Raw genomic sequence first — 17,040 nt, forward strand, 5'->3', positions numbered from 1 at the left:
TGGTACAGAAACATTTGTCTGGCATTACAGAGGTCAGACGTTTCCTGTAGTTCTTGACCAGGTTTGCACACACTGCAGCAGGGATTTTGGTCCACTCCTCCATACAGATCTTCTTTAAATCTTTCAGGTTTGGAGTTTCAGCTTCCTCCAAAGATTTTCTATTGAGTTCAGGTCTGGAGACTGGCTCGGACACTCCAGGACCTTGAAATGCTTCTTACGGAGCCCCCCCTTAGTTGCCCTGGCTGTGTGTTTGGGGTCATTGTCATGCTGGAAGACCCAGCCATGACCCATCTTCAATGCTCTTACTGAGGGAAGGAGGTTGTTTGCCAAAATCTCACAATATATGACCCCATCCATCCTCCCTTCAATACGGTGCAGTTGTCCTGTCCCCTTTGCAGAAGAGCACCGCCAGAGTATGATGTTTCCACCCCCATGCTTCACGATTGGGATGGTTTTCTTGGGGTTGTTCTCATCCTCTAAATATGATAAGTGGAGTTGATTCCAAAAAGCTCTATTCTGGTCTCATCTGACCACATGACCTTCTCCCATGCCTCCTCTGGATCATCCAGAAGGTCATTGGTGAACTTCAAATGGACCTGGACATGTGCTGACTTGAGTAGGGGGACCTTGCTACCCTGCAGGATTTTAAACCATGACAGCATCATGTGTTACTAATGTAATCTTTGTGACTGTGGTCCCAGCTCTCTTCATTGACCAGGTCCTCTGAGCTTTCTCAGAATCATTACCCCACAAAGTGAGATCTTGCATGGAATCCCAGACCGAGGGAGATTGACAGTCATCTTGTGTTTCTTCCACTGTGTAATAAATAATCATAACAGTTGTTATTTTCTACCACCTGCTTGCCTGTTGTCCTGTAGTCCATCCCAGCCTTGTGCAGTTCTACAGTTTTGTCCCTGGTGTCCTTAGACAGCTCTTTGGTCTTGGCTATGGTGGACAGGTTGGAGTGTGATTGATTGAGTGTGTGAACAGGTGTCTTTTATACAGGTAACAAGTTCAAACAGGTGCCATAAATACAGGTAAAGAGTGCAGAATAAGAGGGCTTCTTAAAGAAAAATGAACAGGTCTGTGTGAGACAGAATTCTTGCTGGTTGGTAGGGGGTCAAATACTTATTTTATGCAATAAACTGCAAATTAATTATTTAAAAATCATACAATGTGATTTTCTGGATTTTCTTTAGATTCTGTCTCTCACAGTTGAAGTGTACCCACGATAAAAATTACAGACCTCTACATTCTTTGTAGGTGGGAAAACCTGCAAAACTGGCAGAGGGTCAAATACTTATTTTCCCCAGTGTGTGTGTGTGTGTGTATATATATATATATATATATATATATATATATATATATATATATATATATATATATATATATATATATATATATAAATTTGTTTGCAAAAATCTGAAAAAAAAAACTTTTTCATGTTGTCATTATGTCATAGAATTTTGAGGGAAAAAATGTATTTTATCCATTTTGGGGAAAAAGGGTGTAACATAAAAATGTGTAAAAAGTGAAGTGCCGTGAATACTTTCTGGATGCACTGATCTCCCAAAATAGTAAAAAGAACATAAAACTAAAAATAAAATCCTGCAACTTGTACTCTGAAAAATCCAGTAATCCACTTCATCTTCACACAATTGGAAATCTCTGTCACACTGTAAAAAAAATGAGTCTATGCTGGCATTTGAATAATGAAAAAGCAGTTTAAATATTCAACTTTGTTTTGGTCTGGTCTCGTCCTCAGAGCCGACCTTTGGTCCATGGTGTGTGTTAATCCTGGCGGTGTGTTTGGGGTGCCTTTGTTCTCATACCCTTGAACTTGCCGCTCTCGAGCAGCGCTCCAGACTCCTCCAGAGAGAAAAACTCCTCAATGGACACAAAGTTGTAATCCACACCTGTGATCTCCCCGTCCCGAGGCTGCCGGGTCGTACCTGCAGGGAGCACACGGTGATGTCATCAGGGTGGGACAGGTACTCGTGATGACATCATCAATTTAAATGTTTGAGACGGCGGTTTCTGTGAGCGACAGTCTGAGATCAGTAACGTGTCACACGGATTACAAAACAAACAAACAATGGTCATTTAAAAAATTGCATTAACAGAAGGTTCTGAGTTCAAGGCCACTTGTGCTCATTCTCCATGTAATGTGGAGTTTTGTCAGGAAGGGCATGCAGTGTTAAAGTTGTGCCAAATCAACACGCAGATCCAATCTGCTGTGGTGCCCCTGAGCGAAAAGGGAAGATCCGAAAGAACCTGTTATTCCGGGAATAATCCTATTATACACCATTTGTGTCCAAATACTTTTGATCAGTCATTAGTCATGGACGTGTACTGATAAATGGCGGTCATTCCCAAATGCTTAATACAATATTTTGTGTTAATCCCTTTGAATGAAAGATAAACGCTGAAAGTCGACCGTGTTCAAAAGGTTTCTGACTGTCCCGATACTTATGGACCTGGCTGAAGTCCACACTTTCAGCAGCAGACCAGAAGGAACTAAACCCGAACCTCCTCTTCTTCCCACGTGCATCCCAACATCTGCTGGCACCGAGTTAGACAACAGGATCCCGGTCTGGACCTGGACCCTAGTCTGGACCTGGACCTGGGCCTGGACTGATCCGGGATGGAAGTTTGATTTGTGATCTGAAAACTCATTTTCCCGGGTTTGTGAAACCATGAATGCGTGGTCTTTTAGGACCTGGATTTCGAATGGCGTCTGTGTGTTTGGTGGAGTGGGGGCGGAGCTTGTGACAGTGACAAAGGTTGGAAAAGTTTTTGTAAATCTCCAGGTCAAATTCACGGCGTGTCCTTCAAAGTGACGAGAACGTGTCGTGTTTGTTCAGCAGAAGAAACGCTGGCGGTGTATTTTCCTTTTTGATAAGCGCCGTGCCCGTACGTCACCGTCTGACCCGCTGCACTGACACGTGCTCCGTGCACGCAGAGCAGAGCGGACCTCCTGTAATGATTAACGGAGTGTCTCACACTTTGACACATCATGTTTGGATGCTCTCATCAGCTCAGCTTAAACTTTGACCCCCTCACACCTCTGTGTTGACTCAGAAGGAGTTACTTTCATGGAACCAACAGGACCAAAATTTTTATTTCTATTTGTCACCGTCCTTGTCCTCTTCCTGCAAGACAAGGACACATATTCTAAATGTGTCCTTGTCCTGTGTCCTTGTCTTGCTTCCTTATCATGTATCCTTGTCCTACATCCTACATCCTCATCCTGCATCCTCATTTTGCACCCTTGTCAGGTCTCCTTGTCTTGAGTCCTCATCCTGCGTCCTCACCCTGAGTCCTCGTCCTGCATCCTGTTCTTGTGTCCCTTTAACTCCTGTGTGTGTGTTTGTGGGTTTTGAGTTTCTCCCATTTCTCATCCTTTGAATTTCGTTGAGTTTCTTCCTCTGTGTCCTCGTCATCCTGACCTTTTCACCTAGTCTTTTCACCTCAGTAGCATCACACCTGCCATCCTTCAGCTGGATTTATCTCACAGTGTTTACTTCCTGTTTTCTACGCACTTCCTGTCTGATTCTGTTATGTTCAGTTAAGTTGTTAAGTTATGTTCTTCAGCTCCGCTGGTCTCTGTGCTGCATTCAAGGCAATTGCAAACTCGTAAAATCGATGTTGGAACTTTTTTCATTCATTTATTTTCTACACTCCCTTAACCCAGTCAAGGGTCATTGGTGGTGGAGCCTATCCCAGCAGTCATAGTGCGAGAGGTGGGGTTGACCCTGGACAGGACGCTGGTCTCTCACAGACTTGGCAACGTCAGAATTCTGAAAAGTGTTCACTTGATGAACTCAGAAATGACTAACGTTGTTGTTTTTAGAAGGAACACAAGTAGGTTGTCACAACATGTAACGTCGACTCAACTAGAGTTATATCCTGACTGATATGGTGCTTTACGAACATATCGTCCGATACGAGCATTTCATGAACATATCGGTATCTGCATTATTTTAGCCAGTAAGAAAACTTATTTTATTGAATAAACAATGGAATGGTGTCATTGCATAGTTTGTCCAACAGAGGGAAATGTTTACTATGCTGTCATGCATGGCGGTGACCCCATCACCCCTTGGTCACATTAGCTACAAGAGACAGAGGCAAAGCTAGCAGTTGCCAACCATTATCAATCATAGTGGACGTTTTACAGCCACAAGAGAAAAATGGTTGGTGTCCCACCAGCTAGGCGGGGTCAGTATGTCTATTTTATGTGAGAGCGAATCTGAGAGAAACGGCACCGTGTTGTATGTCGGTTGGTTACTTGAAGAAAATAATTCAAGATAGCAGATTACATTCCCAGACAGCTGTATAGTCTTTCACTAATATTCTGTAAACGTTAGAAAGAAATAAACACTTTTATATATTAGCAGATATATCAGTAAGTTTAGTTTACTCTTAATATCGTCCAAAAACATCCATATTGGAGAATTATTGCAGATGTTTTTACAAACCAATGATGCTGGAAACGTCACTGATATATAAAGAACACATATCAGACAAAAGTCAACAATTTGTTAAATAACATTTGTAATGTTACAGTTTCAGTCGTCATGATGGAGGATGCCGTGACTGTAGCTTATATGACTGTAGCTTATAAGTCGCATATGTTGGGAAGGTGTCGTAGCACGGACCCACAACAGGGGGCGCAAATGAACGGACAATGAGTAAGCCAAAAGGTAACAATTTAATGTTGTGATAATACACAACGAAATGTGTCGTAATTTTCACAGTCAATAAACACCAGGTGACGTGTGGGCAGGCTCGAAGATAGAAGACGCCCGACGAGAGAGAAGCCGCGTCCCACACGGCTTCCACCACCAACGGTCTGAAGAACACCGGAGCCGCCAAGTCCCGAGTCCCCAGGTGGCCTCTGTCTTCGGCTGTCGACCCTGGTACTGCTGGCAGAAAGCAGAAATATGATGTGTGAGTGTGAGTCCGCACACTCAGTAATTCACAGTCCAGACACCGTTAGGAGGGAGCACCTCCACCTCCAAATCACACACACTCGTGCAGCTCCTGGTCAACCACTTATCTGGGATGGGGTGTGAGGTGAAGCCGTCACTGTCACACCAAACGCCAATCCTCCAGACAAGGCAACACTTCAGGAAAACGGCTGCAACAGAAGTTCAGATTGTTACACAATGTGTCAGTCAGCAGAGAAATTACCTTGGTACTGGTAGTCGATTTCTCGGCAGGGAGGTGGAGTTGCAGTCCGGCTTATATAGTGGTGTAGATGAGTGACAGCTGGAGTGATGAGTGACAGCTGTCACTTCCTCTGGGTCTGGCGCCCTCTCGTGCTTGGAGCCCGCACTCCAAGCAGGGCGCCCTCTGGTGGTAGTGGGCCAGCAGTACCTCCTCTTCAGCGGCCCACACAACAGGACCCCCCCCCCACCAGGCTTGTCCGGGTGTCGTCTGTAGAAATCGGCCAGGAGGGCCGGGTCCAGGATGAAGCTCCTCTTCACCCAGGAGCGTTCCTCAGGTCCATACCCCTCCCAGTCCACCAGATATTGGAACCCCCGGCCCTTACGACGGACGTCCAGGAGCCTGCGGACCGTCCAAGCAGGCTCCCCGTCGATGAGCCGGGCAGGAGGCGGCGTAGGTCCAGGTGCACAGAGGGGCGAGGTGTGGTGTGGCTTGATACGGGACACGTGGAAGACAGGGTGGATCCGCAGTGAAGCTGGGAGTCGGAGCTTCACTGCGGCCGGGTTGATGATCTTGAGGATCGTGAATGGTCCGATGTATCTGTCCTTTAACTTGGGAGAGTCCACACAGAGGGGGATGTCCTTTGTTGACAGCCACACCTCCTGTCCGGGCTGGTATGTGGGGGCCGGGGAACGTCGGCGGTCCGCATGGGTCTTGGCCCTCGTCCGGGCCTTTAACAGGGCAGAGCGGGCGGTCCGCCACACCCGGCGGCACCTCCTGAGGTGGGCCTGGACCGAGGGCACACCGACCTCTCCCTCCACCAGCGGGAACAATGGGGGCTGGAACCCCAAACACGCCTCAAAAGGGGAGAGGCCGGTAGCAGACGAGACTTGGCTGTTATGGGCATACTCGATCCAGGCCAGATGGTGACTCCAGGCCGCCGGGTGCGCGGAGGTGACGCAGCGAAGGGCCTGTTCCAACTCCTGGTTAGCCCGCTCTGCCTGGCCGTTGGTGTGGGGGTGGTACCCGGACGAGAGACTCACGGTGGCCCCCAGCTCCTTACAGAAACTCTTCCACACCTGCGAAGAGAACTGGGGACCACGATCTGATACAATGTCCGATGGTATCCCATGCAGCCGCATGACGTGGTGGACCAGGAGGTCTGCCGTCTCCTGGGCTGTCGGGAGCTTCGGGAGGGCCACGAAGTGGGCCGCCTTGGAGAACCGGTCCACTATCGTGAGAATAATGGTGTTGCCCTGGGACGGCGGGAGGCCCGTGATGAAGTCCAGGCCGATGTGAGACCAGGGGCGATGAGGCACTGGCAGGGGTTGGAGGAGTCCCGTTGTCCTCCGATGGTCTGCCTTGCCCCTGGCGCAGATGGTACAGGCCTGGACGTAGTCCCGGACGTCGGTTTCCAGGGACGCCCACCAGAAGCGCTGCTGGACTACTGCCATGGTCCTACGCACTCCGGGATGACAGGAGAGCTTGGACCCGTGACAGAAGTCCAATACGGCAGCTCTTGCCTCTGGTGGGACGTACAGTCTGTTCTTGTCAGGGCCTCCCGGACGGTCTTCTCCACGTCCCAGGTGAGGGTGGCCACGACAGTGGACTCGGGGATGATGCTCTCGGTGGGGTTCGACAGCCCCGCTTTGGCTTCTTCTTCGTGCACCCGGGACAATGCATCTGGTTTTTGGTTCTTGGTCCCGGGGCGATACGTGATCTGGAAGTCAAAGCGCCCGAAGAACAGAGACCAGCGGGCTTGCCTGGGGTTCAGCCGCTTGGCGGTCCGGATGTACTCCAGGTTCCGATGGTCTGTGAAAACCGTGAAGGGCAACGATGCCCCCTCCAGCAGGTGTCTCCACTCTTCAAGAGCCTCCTTCACCGCAAGAAGTTCCCGATTGCCGACGTCATAGTTCCGTTCAGCTGGGGTCAACCTGCGGGAATAAAAGGCACAAGGATGGAGGACTTTATCAGCCTCCACGCTCTGGGACAGCACGGCTCCTATCCCTGAGTCAGAGGCGTCCACTTCTACTATGTACTGGCGATCAGGATCAGGCTGCACCAGAACTGGTGCAGACGAGAACCGGCGTTTCAACTCCTGGAACGCGGCTTCGCACCGATCCGACCAGGCGAAGGGGACCTTGGTGGAGGTCAGGGCAGTCAGGGGGCTAACTACCTGACTGTAACCTTTAATGAACCTCCTGTAGAAATTTGCAAAGCCTAGGAACTGCTGTAGTTTCCTGCGGCTTGTTGGTTGGGGCCAATCTCTCACCGCCGCAACCTTAGCCGGATCAGGGGCGACGGAGTTGGAGGAGATGATGAACCCCAGGAAGGACAAAGAAGTGCGGTGGAACTCGCACTTCTCGCCCTTCACAAACAGCCGGTTCTCAAATAACCGCTGTAGGACCTGACGTACATGCTGGACATGGGTCTCAGGGTCCGGGGAAAAGATGAGTATATTGTCCAGATATACGAAGACGAACCGATGCAGGAAGTCCCGCAAGACGTCGTTTACCAATGCTTGGAACGTCGCGGGGGCGTTAGTGAGGCCGAACGGCATGACCAGGTACTCAAAATGACCTAACGGGGTGTTGAATGCCGTCTTCCATTCGTCTCCCTTCCGGATCCGAACCAGGTGGTACGCGTTTCTAAGATCCAATTTAGTGAAAATTTGGGCTCCATGCAGGGGCGTGAACACTGAATCCAACAGAGGTAACGGGTATCGGTTGCGAACCGTGATCTCGTTCAGCCCTCTGTAATCAATGCATGGACGGAGTCCGCCGTCTTTCTTGCCCACAAAAAAGAAACCAGCACCCATCGGGGAGGTGGAGTTTCGGATCAGCCCGGCAGCTAAGGAGTCCCGGATGTAGGTCTCCATTGATTCGCGTTCCGGACGTGAGAGGTTGTACAACCTACTGGACGGGTACTCAGCGCCCGGGACCAAATCGATGGCACAATCATACGGTCGGTGCGGGGGAAGAGTGAGTGCCAGATCTTTGCTGAAAACGTCAGCAAGATCGTGGTACTCCTTTGGCACCGCCGATAGATTGGGGGGAACTTTGACCTCCTCATTAGCCGTAGTGCCGGGAGGAACCAAGGATCCTAAGCACTCCCTGTGGCAGGTTTCGCTCCACTGCGTCACAACCCCAGACGGCCAATCAATCCGGGGATTGTGCTTCACCATCCATGGAAAGCCCAAAATCACTCGGGAGGTAGAAGGTGTTACATGGAACACTATCTCCTCCCTGTGATTCCCAGACACAACCAAAGTCACTGGTTGTGTCTGATGTGTGATTAATGGAAGCAGGGTGCCATCTAGTGCTCGCACCTGCAATGGTGCCGGAAGAGCCACCAGAGGGAGCCCTACTTCCTTTGCCCATCTGCTGTCCAGCAGATTCCCTTCAGACCCCGTGTCTATCAGTACTGGGGCATGAAGGGTTAAATCCCCACAAAGGATTGTTACTGGGATTCGTGCAGATTTGCGGGGTTTTCCCGCGTGCGTGTTATGACCCACCCTTAGCCCAGTTTCTAAGGACGGGCGTTGTAGTTTGACCGTTTTAGGGCAGTCCTTCTGCATGTGCTCGCAAGAGCCGCAGACAAAACACTCCCCGCGGGCCAGCCTCCTTTGTCTGATGTTTGATTTTAATTTGGCCCTACTCGTGTCCCTAACCTCCTCAGCAGGGGGAGCTGTAGCCACACGGAGCTCTCTGGCAGTGAAGCGTGGGGACGACGTCACCTTGTCGGAACCGGAAGGGGGAGGGACGACTCGTGCCCGGTCACGCCTCCCGGCCTGCTCCCGACGATGCTTGCTTAAACGGTTGTCTAAGCGTATAACCAAATCGATCAGCCCGTCAAATTCCCGCGGTTCCTCCTTGGCCAATAGGTGCTCCTTGAGGACCGGGGACAGTCCATTTACAAAGGCGGCGCGGAGCGCAACGTTATTCCAGCCGGACCTCGCTGCCGCGATGCGGAAGCCGACTGCATACTCGGCTGCGCTACGACGCCCCTGTCTCATCGACAGCAGCACGTTCGAAGCGGTCTCGCCTCTGTTGGGATGATCAAACACTTGTTTGAATTCCCGTACAAACCCAGTATAAGACGTTAGGAGCCGTGAATTCTGCTCCCAAAGCGCCGTAGCCCATGCTCGTGCCTTTCCTCGAAGCAAATGAATAACATAAGCCACCCGGCTAGCGTCTGATGCGTACATGACGGGGCGCTGTGAAAAGACGAGCGAACACTGCATGAGGAAGTCCGCGCACGTCTCGACACAGCCCCCGTACGGTTCCGGAGGGCTTATGTATGCTTCAGGGGATGGTGGGGGGGTTCGTTGAACGACCAGTGGAACGTCTGATACAGGCCCAGGACCAGCCAGAGGAGTGGCTGCAGCAGCGCCCTGATCGCGCGCTTCCACCCTGGCGGTGAGAGCCTCCACCCTCCGATTAAGGAGGACACTCTGCTCGGTCACTAATTCTAACCGGGCCTTGAAGGCGGTTAAGATCTGCTGCAGCTCACTCAATCCGCCTCCCGCTGACGCCTGCGCTCCTGGCTCTTCCATTGGTCGTTCAAGCTGGAGTTGACGCCCCTCGGAGTCCATGACGATGGCCGAGAAATCCTGTTGGGAAGGTGTCGTAGCACGGACCCACAACAGGGGGCGCAAATGAACGGACAATGAGTAAGCCAAAAGGTAACAATTTAATGTTGTGATAATACACAACGAAATGTGTCATAATTTTCACAGTCAATAAACACCAGGTGACGTGTGGGCAGGCTCGAAGATAGAAGACGCCCGACGAGAGAGAAGCCGCGTCCCACACGGCTTCCACCACCAACGGTCTGAAGAACACCGGAGCCGCCAAGTCCCGAGTCCCCAGGTGGCCTCTGTCTTCGGCTGTCGACCCTGGTACTGCTGGCAGAAAGCAGAAATATGATGTGTGAGTGTGAGTCCGCACACTCAGTAATTCACAGTCCAGACACCGTTAGGAGGGAGCACCTCCACCTCCAGATCACACACACTCGTGCAGCTCCTGGTCAACCACTTATCTGGGATGGGGTGTGAGGTGAAGCCGTCACTGTCACACCAAACGCCAATCCTCCAGACAAGGCAACACTTCAGGAAAACGGCTGCAACAGAAGTTCAGATTGTTACACAATGTGTCAGTCAGCAGAGAAATTACCTTGGTACTGGTAGTCGATTTCTCGGCAGGGAGGTGGAGTTGCAGTCCGGCTTATATAGTGGTGTAGATGAGTGACAGCTGGAGTGATGAGTGACAGCTGTCACTTCCTCTGGGTCTGGCGCCCTCTCGTGCTTGGAGCCCGCACTCCAAGCAGGGCGCCCTCTGGTGGTAGTGGGCCAGCAGTACCTCCTCTTCAGCGGCCCACACAACAGCATAAATCGGAACACTGAACTCACCCCCAAGTTTCTGAGCAAAATAATCTGACCAGATCAGAGTATTTTCCAAGATGGAGCTTATAATTTGACACTTTATGACATGTCATGAATGCAGCATCTTTCCTCACTTCCCTATAACCCAACTGTATTATTCTTGTTATTATTATTATTATTTTTTTTTTAACTGCAGAGAGATCATCCATCACAGTAACTGCTTCATCACTTTTAATCAGTTATCATTGATTTATTACCCGAGGCTTTAAAATGTGGCCATCGGGTATTGTGAAGGCTTTGCGTCTGTCTGTCTGTGCTCAGCATTAGTCCGGTTCTATTACTGCCCACGTCTTTGAATTTAACAGGGAACATTCTTAGGACACAGATGTTGGACAAGGTCAAAGATGGCTAACCTTGACATATTCTAAGTGGTCAAAAGGTCACATTCTTTCTACACACTCTTTCATTGATCACATGCTCATACAGTCGATGGTACTTTAGCATTGTGTTATATTTCATGTTGGGATCCTTTAAATTCCTTTCATCTTTTCCTGCTCCTGTGTGGCACTTGTTTGTTTGTTTGATTTATCTCTTCGGGAGGCGGGGATGGACCGGTTTTTCTGCCTGGATGGTTGCTGTCCAGGACCTGAATCAGTTCTGTAGTCAGCTGCATGCTTGCTCCCCAACCTGGTGTCACCGCAGGTTATTCATTTCTAAAATATGGGCGGAAAGGGTCGTTGTTCGTTCGTTCCTCGAGTGTTCCCATCGGCAAGTTGATTCGAACCCTCTCGGACCGCAGAACATCTGTTCCTGTTCTGACTCATCAGTGAGAATATTCACCTGAATTTGGCAATGGGCCTCACTCCTGAAATAAGAACCCAGAACTCTTGATGACATCAAGACCAGCCAGCTGACCAGTCGGGACCTTGGGTCTGCGATCTGAAAGCAGTTTGGGAAAAAAGGCACATCTGTGCATTCTGCTGCGTGTGTTTGTTAAAGATTGTGTTGGTGTTGCCGTGTTGTTGTCAATGTGTTGTTGTCGATGTGTTGGTCTCAATGTGTTGGTGTTGCCGTGTTGTTGTCAATGTGTTGTTGTCGATGTGTTGGTCTCAATGTGTTGGTGTTGCGTGCTGGTGTCATTGTGTTGGTGTCAGCATGTTGGTGTCGATGTGTTGGTGTCCGTCGTGGTGGTGTCACTGTGTTGTGTCGACATGCTGGTGTCACCGTGTTGGTGTCGTAGGGCTGGTGTCTGTGTGTTGGTGTCGACGTGTTGTGTCGGCGTGTTGGCGTGCTAGTTTCAGTGTCCTGGTGTCGATATGGTGGTGTCATTGCATTTGTGTGGGCGTGTTGGTGTCGCCGTGTTAGTCTGCTGGTGTGGGCGTGTTGCGGACCTGGCGCCACGAGGGGGTGTTTGGGGGCGACGCCCCCTCACGTCATCAACCTTGCCCCCTCGGATGTGAGAGTTATCAAAAATAAAAATAAAAAAGAAAGAAAAAGAAATACTGGAAAATGTAGCGCCTCGCAGTTTCGCGGGTTTTTTAGTCCAATTTTGCATGCTTTTTTTTTTAACAGTGCATTGTGCTCTGCATCCTCATCAAGCAGTCCGGTGTTCTGTCGAGATGACAGAACACCTGTTGCGGCACCGCGAAGGCAGAGCACGCGCATTGTGTTCTGCGTGTCTGTTTATAAGAATCTTCTCGCCCAGAAGAAAAAAGAGCACCAACAACTACCCATAACTGTGTTCTTCACTCAGAAAAAGACACCTGCAGCGAGGTGTGAGTGGAAAAAGGCACGACAGTGGCGCGGCGCCAGGACGAAGAGGTGCGATTAGAGGAACTGTGAAATACTGGTCAGTCACTATTAAGAATTTCTTATGTGTCTAACCTCGTAGGTTGATCGTTAAAATTAAATTTTAGTTAGTTCTAAAAGCCATCATAATTATTTATAGGAAAACATTCTATTTTTATTTCTCAAACAAATATTTGAGCCTGAAAACAGGTTGGTCTTATTTTTCTACTAAGGTTTGAACTTTGAGAGTGTTTACACACAAGAGAAAAGTGAGAAAATGTTAATGCCTGTGTAGTGTGTAGTGAGGGGTTTTACAGCCTTAAAACGTCTACAATAATTGTAAAAAATAACGCTGACTACTTCACGGATTTTGCCTATTGCAGGCTATTTTTAGAACGTAACTCCCGCGATAAACGAGGGACCACTGTATATCTACATGAAAGGTTTATGTGGGGTTAATCTACTGTCTTGTGTCGTTTCTCAGATCAGTTGTTGGTTTGGTTTTGTGGTATGCAGGAGATCACTTGACCGAGGGTCTATACGTTCAAATAATAATTAAAAAATACTGTCATCACTCTTTACTCTTAGTCAGTCTCTTACAACGGTGTAGCCTAAATACACAAGCTTTCTAGGAGCACACCCAATTCATTACTCACGCTCAGAGGCAGGTACCCTCCGGTGCGCACTATTTTTGTGGGGGTGGGGCGACCCTGCCCCCTGTGATAAATTCATTGCCCCCTTAATATTTTTTTTCTGGCGCCGGGCCTGGCGTATTGGTGTCGCCCTGTTCGTATGCTGGTGTGGGCGTGTCGACTTGTTGGTGTTGGTGTGTTAGTGTGCTGGTGTCATCGCGTTGGTTTTGCCGTGTTGGTATGCTGGTGTGGGTCTGTTGGTGTGCTGTGTCATCGCGTTGGTGTCACCGTGTTGGTATGCTGGTGTGGACGTGTTGGTGTGCTGGTATCGGTGTGTTGGTGTGGCCGTGTTGGTGTTGGTGTGTTGGTATGCTGGTATCGGTGTGTTGGTGTTGCAGTGTTGGTGTGCTGGTGTGGGCGTGTTGGTATGTTGGCGTTGGGGTGTTGGTATGCTGGTATCGGCATGTTGGTGTGCTGGTGTGGGCGTGTTGGCATGCTGGTGTGGGCGTGTTGGTGTGCTGGTATCGGGGTGTTGGTGTGGGTGTGCTGGCACTGGCGTGCTGGTGTGGGCGTATTGGCATGCTGGTGTGGGCGTATTGGTGTGGGCGTGTTGGTGTGCTGGTATCAGCGTGTTGGTGTGGGTGTTGGTATGGCGGCGCTGGCGTGTTGGTATCGGCGTGTGAGGTGTGCTGGTGTGGGTGTGCTGGTATGCTGGTATCGGCATGTTGGTGTGCTGGTTTGGGTGTGCTGGTATGCTGGTATTGGCATGTTGGTGTGCTGGTGTTGGCATGCTGGCATTGGCGTGTTTGTATGCTGGTATCGGCATGTTGGTGTGTTGGTGTGCTGGCGGCGTGTTGGTGTGGGCGTGTTGGCGTGCTGGCATTGCCGTGTTGGTGTGCTGGTATCGGCGTGTTGGTGTGCTGGTGTGGGTGTGTTGGTGTGCTGGTGTCGACGTATCGTACAGGGCACGGCGCGCAGGTACAGGTTCTCTCTGATGAGCTGCTGCAGCTGACTGTCCATGGATCCTGGAGTGAAGCACTTACTGAGGTACAACCTGAGGTCCTTACAGAGGGATGAGCCTGAGACACAAACAAATAGTCAGTGACCCGCTAACCAGTCAGTGCCTCACCAAGCTTCTAGCCCCGCCCACTACTCTCCTGTTATACAAGTCCGTTCGCGTGCACTCAAACCCACCTGGAGACACGGTCTTGATTCTGATTGGATGAGGACAGGAGTTGAGGACTCCTCTGACATCACCGAGGGTCATCCCAAGCACGGGCGTCCCTCCGATCTCTAGGATGATGTCGCCCACTGTGGCTCCTCCCCCTGAGGCTACAGTGACAAATGGGAACTCTCCATAGTCTGCCCCGCCCCCAATGGCCAGACCCAGTTCTCCAGAGCCGCCGCCAAGCGGTACAAAACTCTCCTGAACCTAAAAAACAGTGATCATGTTGGAACAATTAAATTGTGAAACTAAAAAAAAAAAAAATTGACAGTTTATCGGATCATTTTAAATACTAAAGCGCAGCGTTACCTTGGAGCGCCAGTGCAGCTTCTTCACCGTCGCTTTAGACATGGTGGCCGACCTATAGACAGAAACACAGGTCAGTAAACAGGAAACCAGCATGCTGACACCTGAGATCACCGAGTTACAAATGGGTCAAACACATGCTGCAGGTCCACAAGTATTTGGATGATGACACATTCAGCTGATTTGTTTCCGTGTTCATCACAATGTAGCAGGAAGAAGAATCTAATATGTGTTTTAGGATATTTAAAATGATCACTTGTGGATAATTTTACCTTGAATACTGGGGGCACCAGCTGTGACTGAATGATATTATAACCAGGTTATAATATTTATGATTTTAGGGATAGTCAATAGGAAATATTAAAATCAGTCTCTAATGTTACAGTTGCAATTTCTACAAGTCCGATCCCTTGACATACAAAACATACAAAATCACAGACAACTTCACACGTTTAAGATATTTATTTAACTCAGGCAGGAGTTAAATAATAGGACATATCACAGTAAGCACTCTGAGGATGATGAATTTCACTGAGCAATTATTGTATGACGTTCAGATAATTTGGTTTAGTTGCGGGAGTTTAAGAATGAATTCCGTCTTAATCATCAGGGAATTTACTTTGGTATTTATTAATGTGAGATAGTTAGTGAATAGGATTAAAATAAAGCCACTCTGTTTTTATCTGACCCCATAGCCCGTTCTTACTTCGGTCTTCGTAGGTCATGTGCTGGGAATCGTCTCGTTTTCAGTCGATGATCCGTCCGTCACACAGCTGCTTCAGGGACCTTGACAAAGACACTCTGCCAGTCACCCCGCGAAACGAACCAACGAAACCGGGGTTACTGGGGATGCTTTACATTGTTAGGCTGTAACTTGCGGCGGCGGTTCAAATCGCTGTTGATGTCTCAGCTGACCTGGATGTTTTTATCTCTGCAGCGCTTGTAGTCTGGGATCATCAGAATAAAGGCTTGAGTGTCTTTATTCGCCAAAACAAAAATTTGTCTTTCAATGTCGTCTTTGGAAGCCAGATCAAATCACAAAACTCGGTACAAAAATAGTTGACTTTGTAAGAAAAATGTTTGCGGGATGAATTTGGAGTTCAAGAAGAAAAAGGTTTTAATTTGAAAATTCGCAAAAGAAAATTAAATGCGCCTGCGCGTTATCTGTTATAGCAAAAGTTATCTGTAGAAAAAACTAAAAAGTAATTTCTTGTTGGCGCGCACAAACAAGAAATAAGTTTACACAGCATGTGGTTGCAGACAAAGGGTCATAAAAATTTGGACGACGAGGCCGCGTCTTGAGACCCAAGAAAAGACAAAGAGGAGAGTAAGAGCGTTGCGTAAGAGAAGAGAGTGGAAGAGCCTGATTCCCCGGGGGCACCTGCTTTTAAAGGGTTAAAAGCTCCACCCCCAAGAATTCTGGGTACTCTTCTTCGTTCCTTTGTCTAGTTTTATAATAAATCAGCATCTGTTATTCTTAAATTCCCGCTTACAAACCAAGCAAGTCCTGTATTGCAAAACTCTAGTAAACAATGTCCTTAGAACTACCACCCAACACAATTATATATATGAAAAAGCACATTGGATACACTTTGTACAATCTATGATCAGAGCACAAAATACCAGATATATCAATTTCATGTGTGAGGTTAAACAATCACGTTTGTTTCCTTTTCTTCTTTTTTTCTTCTGGTTACAACAGCAAATTACACTTTTTAAAAGGTGGTTAAACTTTATAATACTGTACGAGTTAGTTACCTGCCCTTCCCCAATTTGTCCAACAGTGGTCACTCTTGGTTCACGGACTGGAAGGGACTGGGTTTTGGATTTCATTGTAAAATATTATATTTGTCAATTCTGCATCGACTTAAACCAGACAAACTGCAGTGTGATTTCCAAGTTGATGGCAGTTCGTCTGTGGTATGATTTTAGTTGAATCTTGTTGTAAAGACATAGAGTTTAGACTTTGGGAAAAAGTAGGTCTTTCTGGGGTCTGTGTTTTTTAGATGAGAAAGGAGTTGGCAACATCTGGTTTTGGGCTGATAAGAGGATTCACAGCTCCGTGAGAGAGAATCTTAAATCCTGTTAGTGGTGGGGGTTGATGACAGTTGGCCATCCTGTGCTATGGCTAGGAAAGCCTTTTGACAATTTAATATTTCCCATGTCTTGGTTCGAATGGGTTTCTCTTTGAAGAATGCTTTTTATGTCTTCTGCTTAATGCAGACTTAGGAGGTTGAATGGTGGATGCAGACTTCTTGCTACAACAAAAACAGTGGAAAAGCTTTTTAAATCAGCGTCAGTCTGAGTGACAGTTTTATTCACTGCAGTGCACTTTATAGATGCTTCCTGTAAATTGCATTGTATGTCATGACATGGATTACGTGGGCTGTCCGTAAAGTATCGGCCCTTTTTATTTTTTTAAAAACTATATGGATTTCATTCATATGTTTTTACGTCAGGCAAGTTTGAACCCTCGTGCGCATGCGTGAGTTTTTCCACGCCTGTCGGTGACGTCATTCGCCTGTGAGCACACC

General features: G+C 48.5%; 1 protein-coding gene across 3 annotated transcripts in view; it reads right to left on the minus strand.

The window, feature by feature from the left end:
- Positions 1-17,040, minus strand: part of magixa (MAGI family member, X-linked a) — a 118,936-nt gene that overhangs the window by 96,210 nt on the left and 5,686 nt on the right. For 2 of the 3 annotated variants that reach the window (XM_034171853.1, XM_034171855.1), the window contains exons 2-5: positions 14,510-14,561; positions 14,170-14,407; positions 13,938-14,054; positions 1,833-1,952 (exon numbers count right to left, since the gene is read on the minus strand). In XM_034171853.1, the coding sequence (XP_034027744.1) occupies positions 1,833-1,952; positions 13,938-14,054; positions 14,170-14,407; positions 14,510-14,561 (527 nt within the window). The remainder of the gene's footprint in view (positions 1-1,832; positions 1,953-13,937; positions 14,055-14,169; positions 14,408-14,509; positions 14,562-17,040) is intronic. The other variant, XM_034171854.1, reaches the window with a different exon arrangement.

The sequence above is a fragment of the Thalassophryne amazonica genome, chromosome 6, assembly GCF_902500255.1.
Source record: "Thalassophryne amazonica chromosome 6, fThaAma1.1, whole genome shotgun sequence".
In the NCBI taxonomy this organism is placed as follows: Eukaryota; Metazoa; Chordata; class Actinopteri; order Batrachoidiformes; family Batrachoididae; genus Thalassophryne; species Thalassophryne amazonica.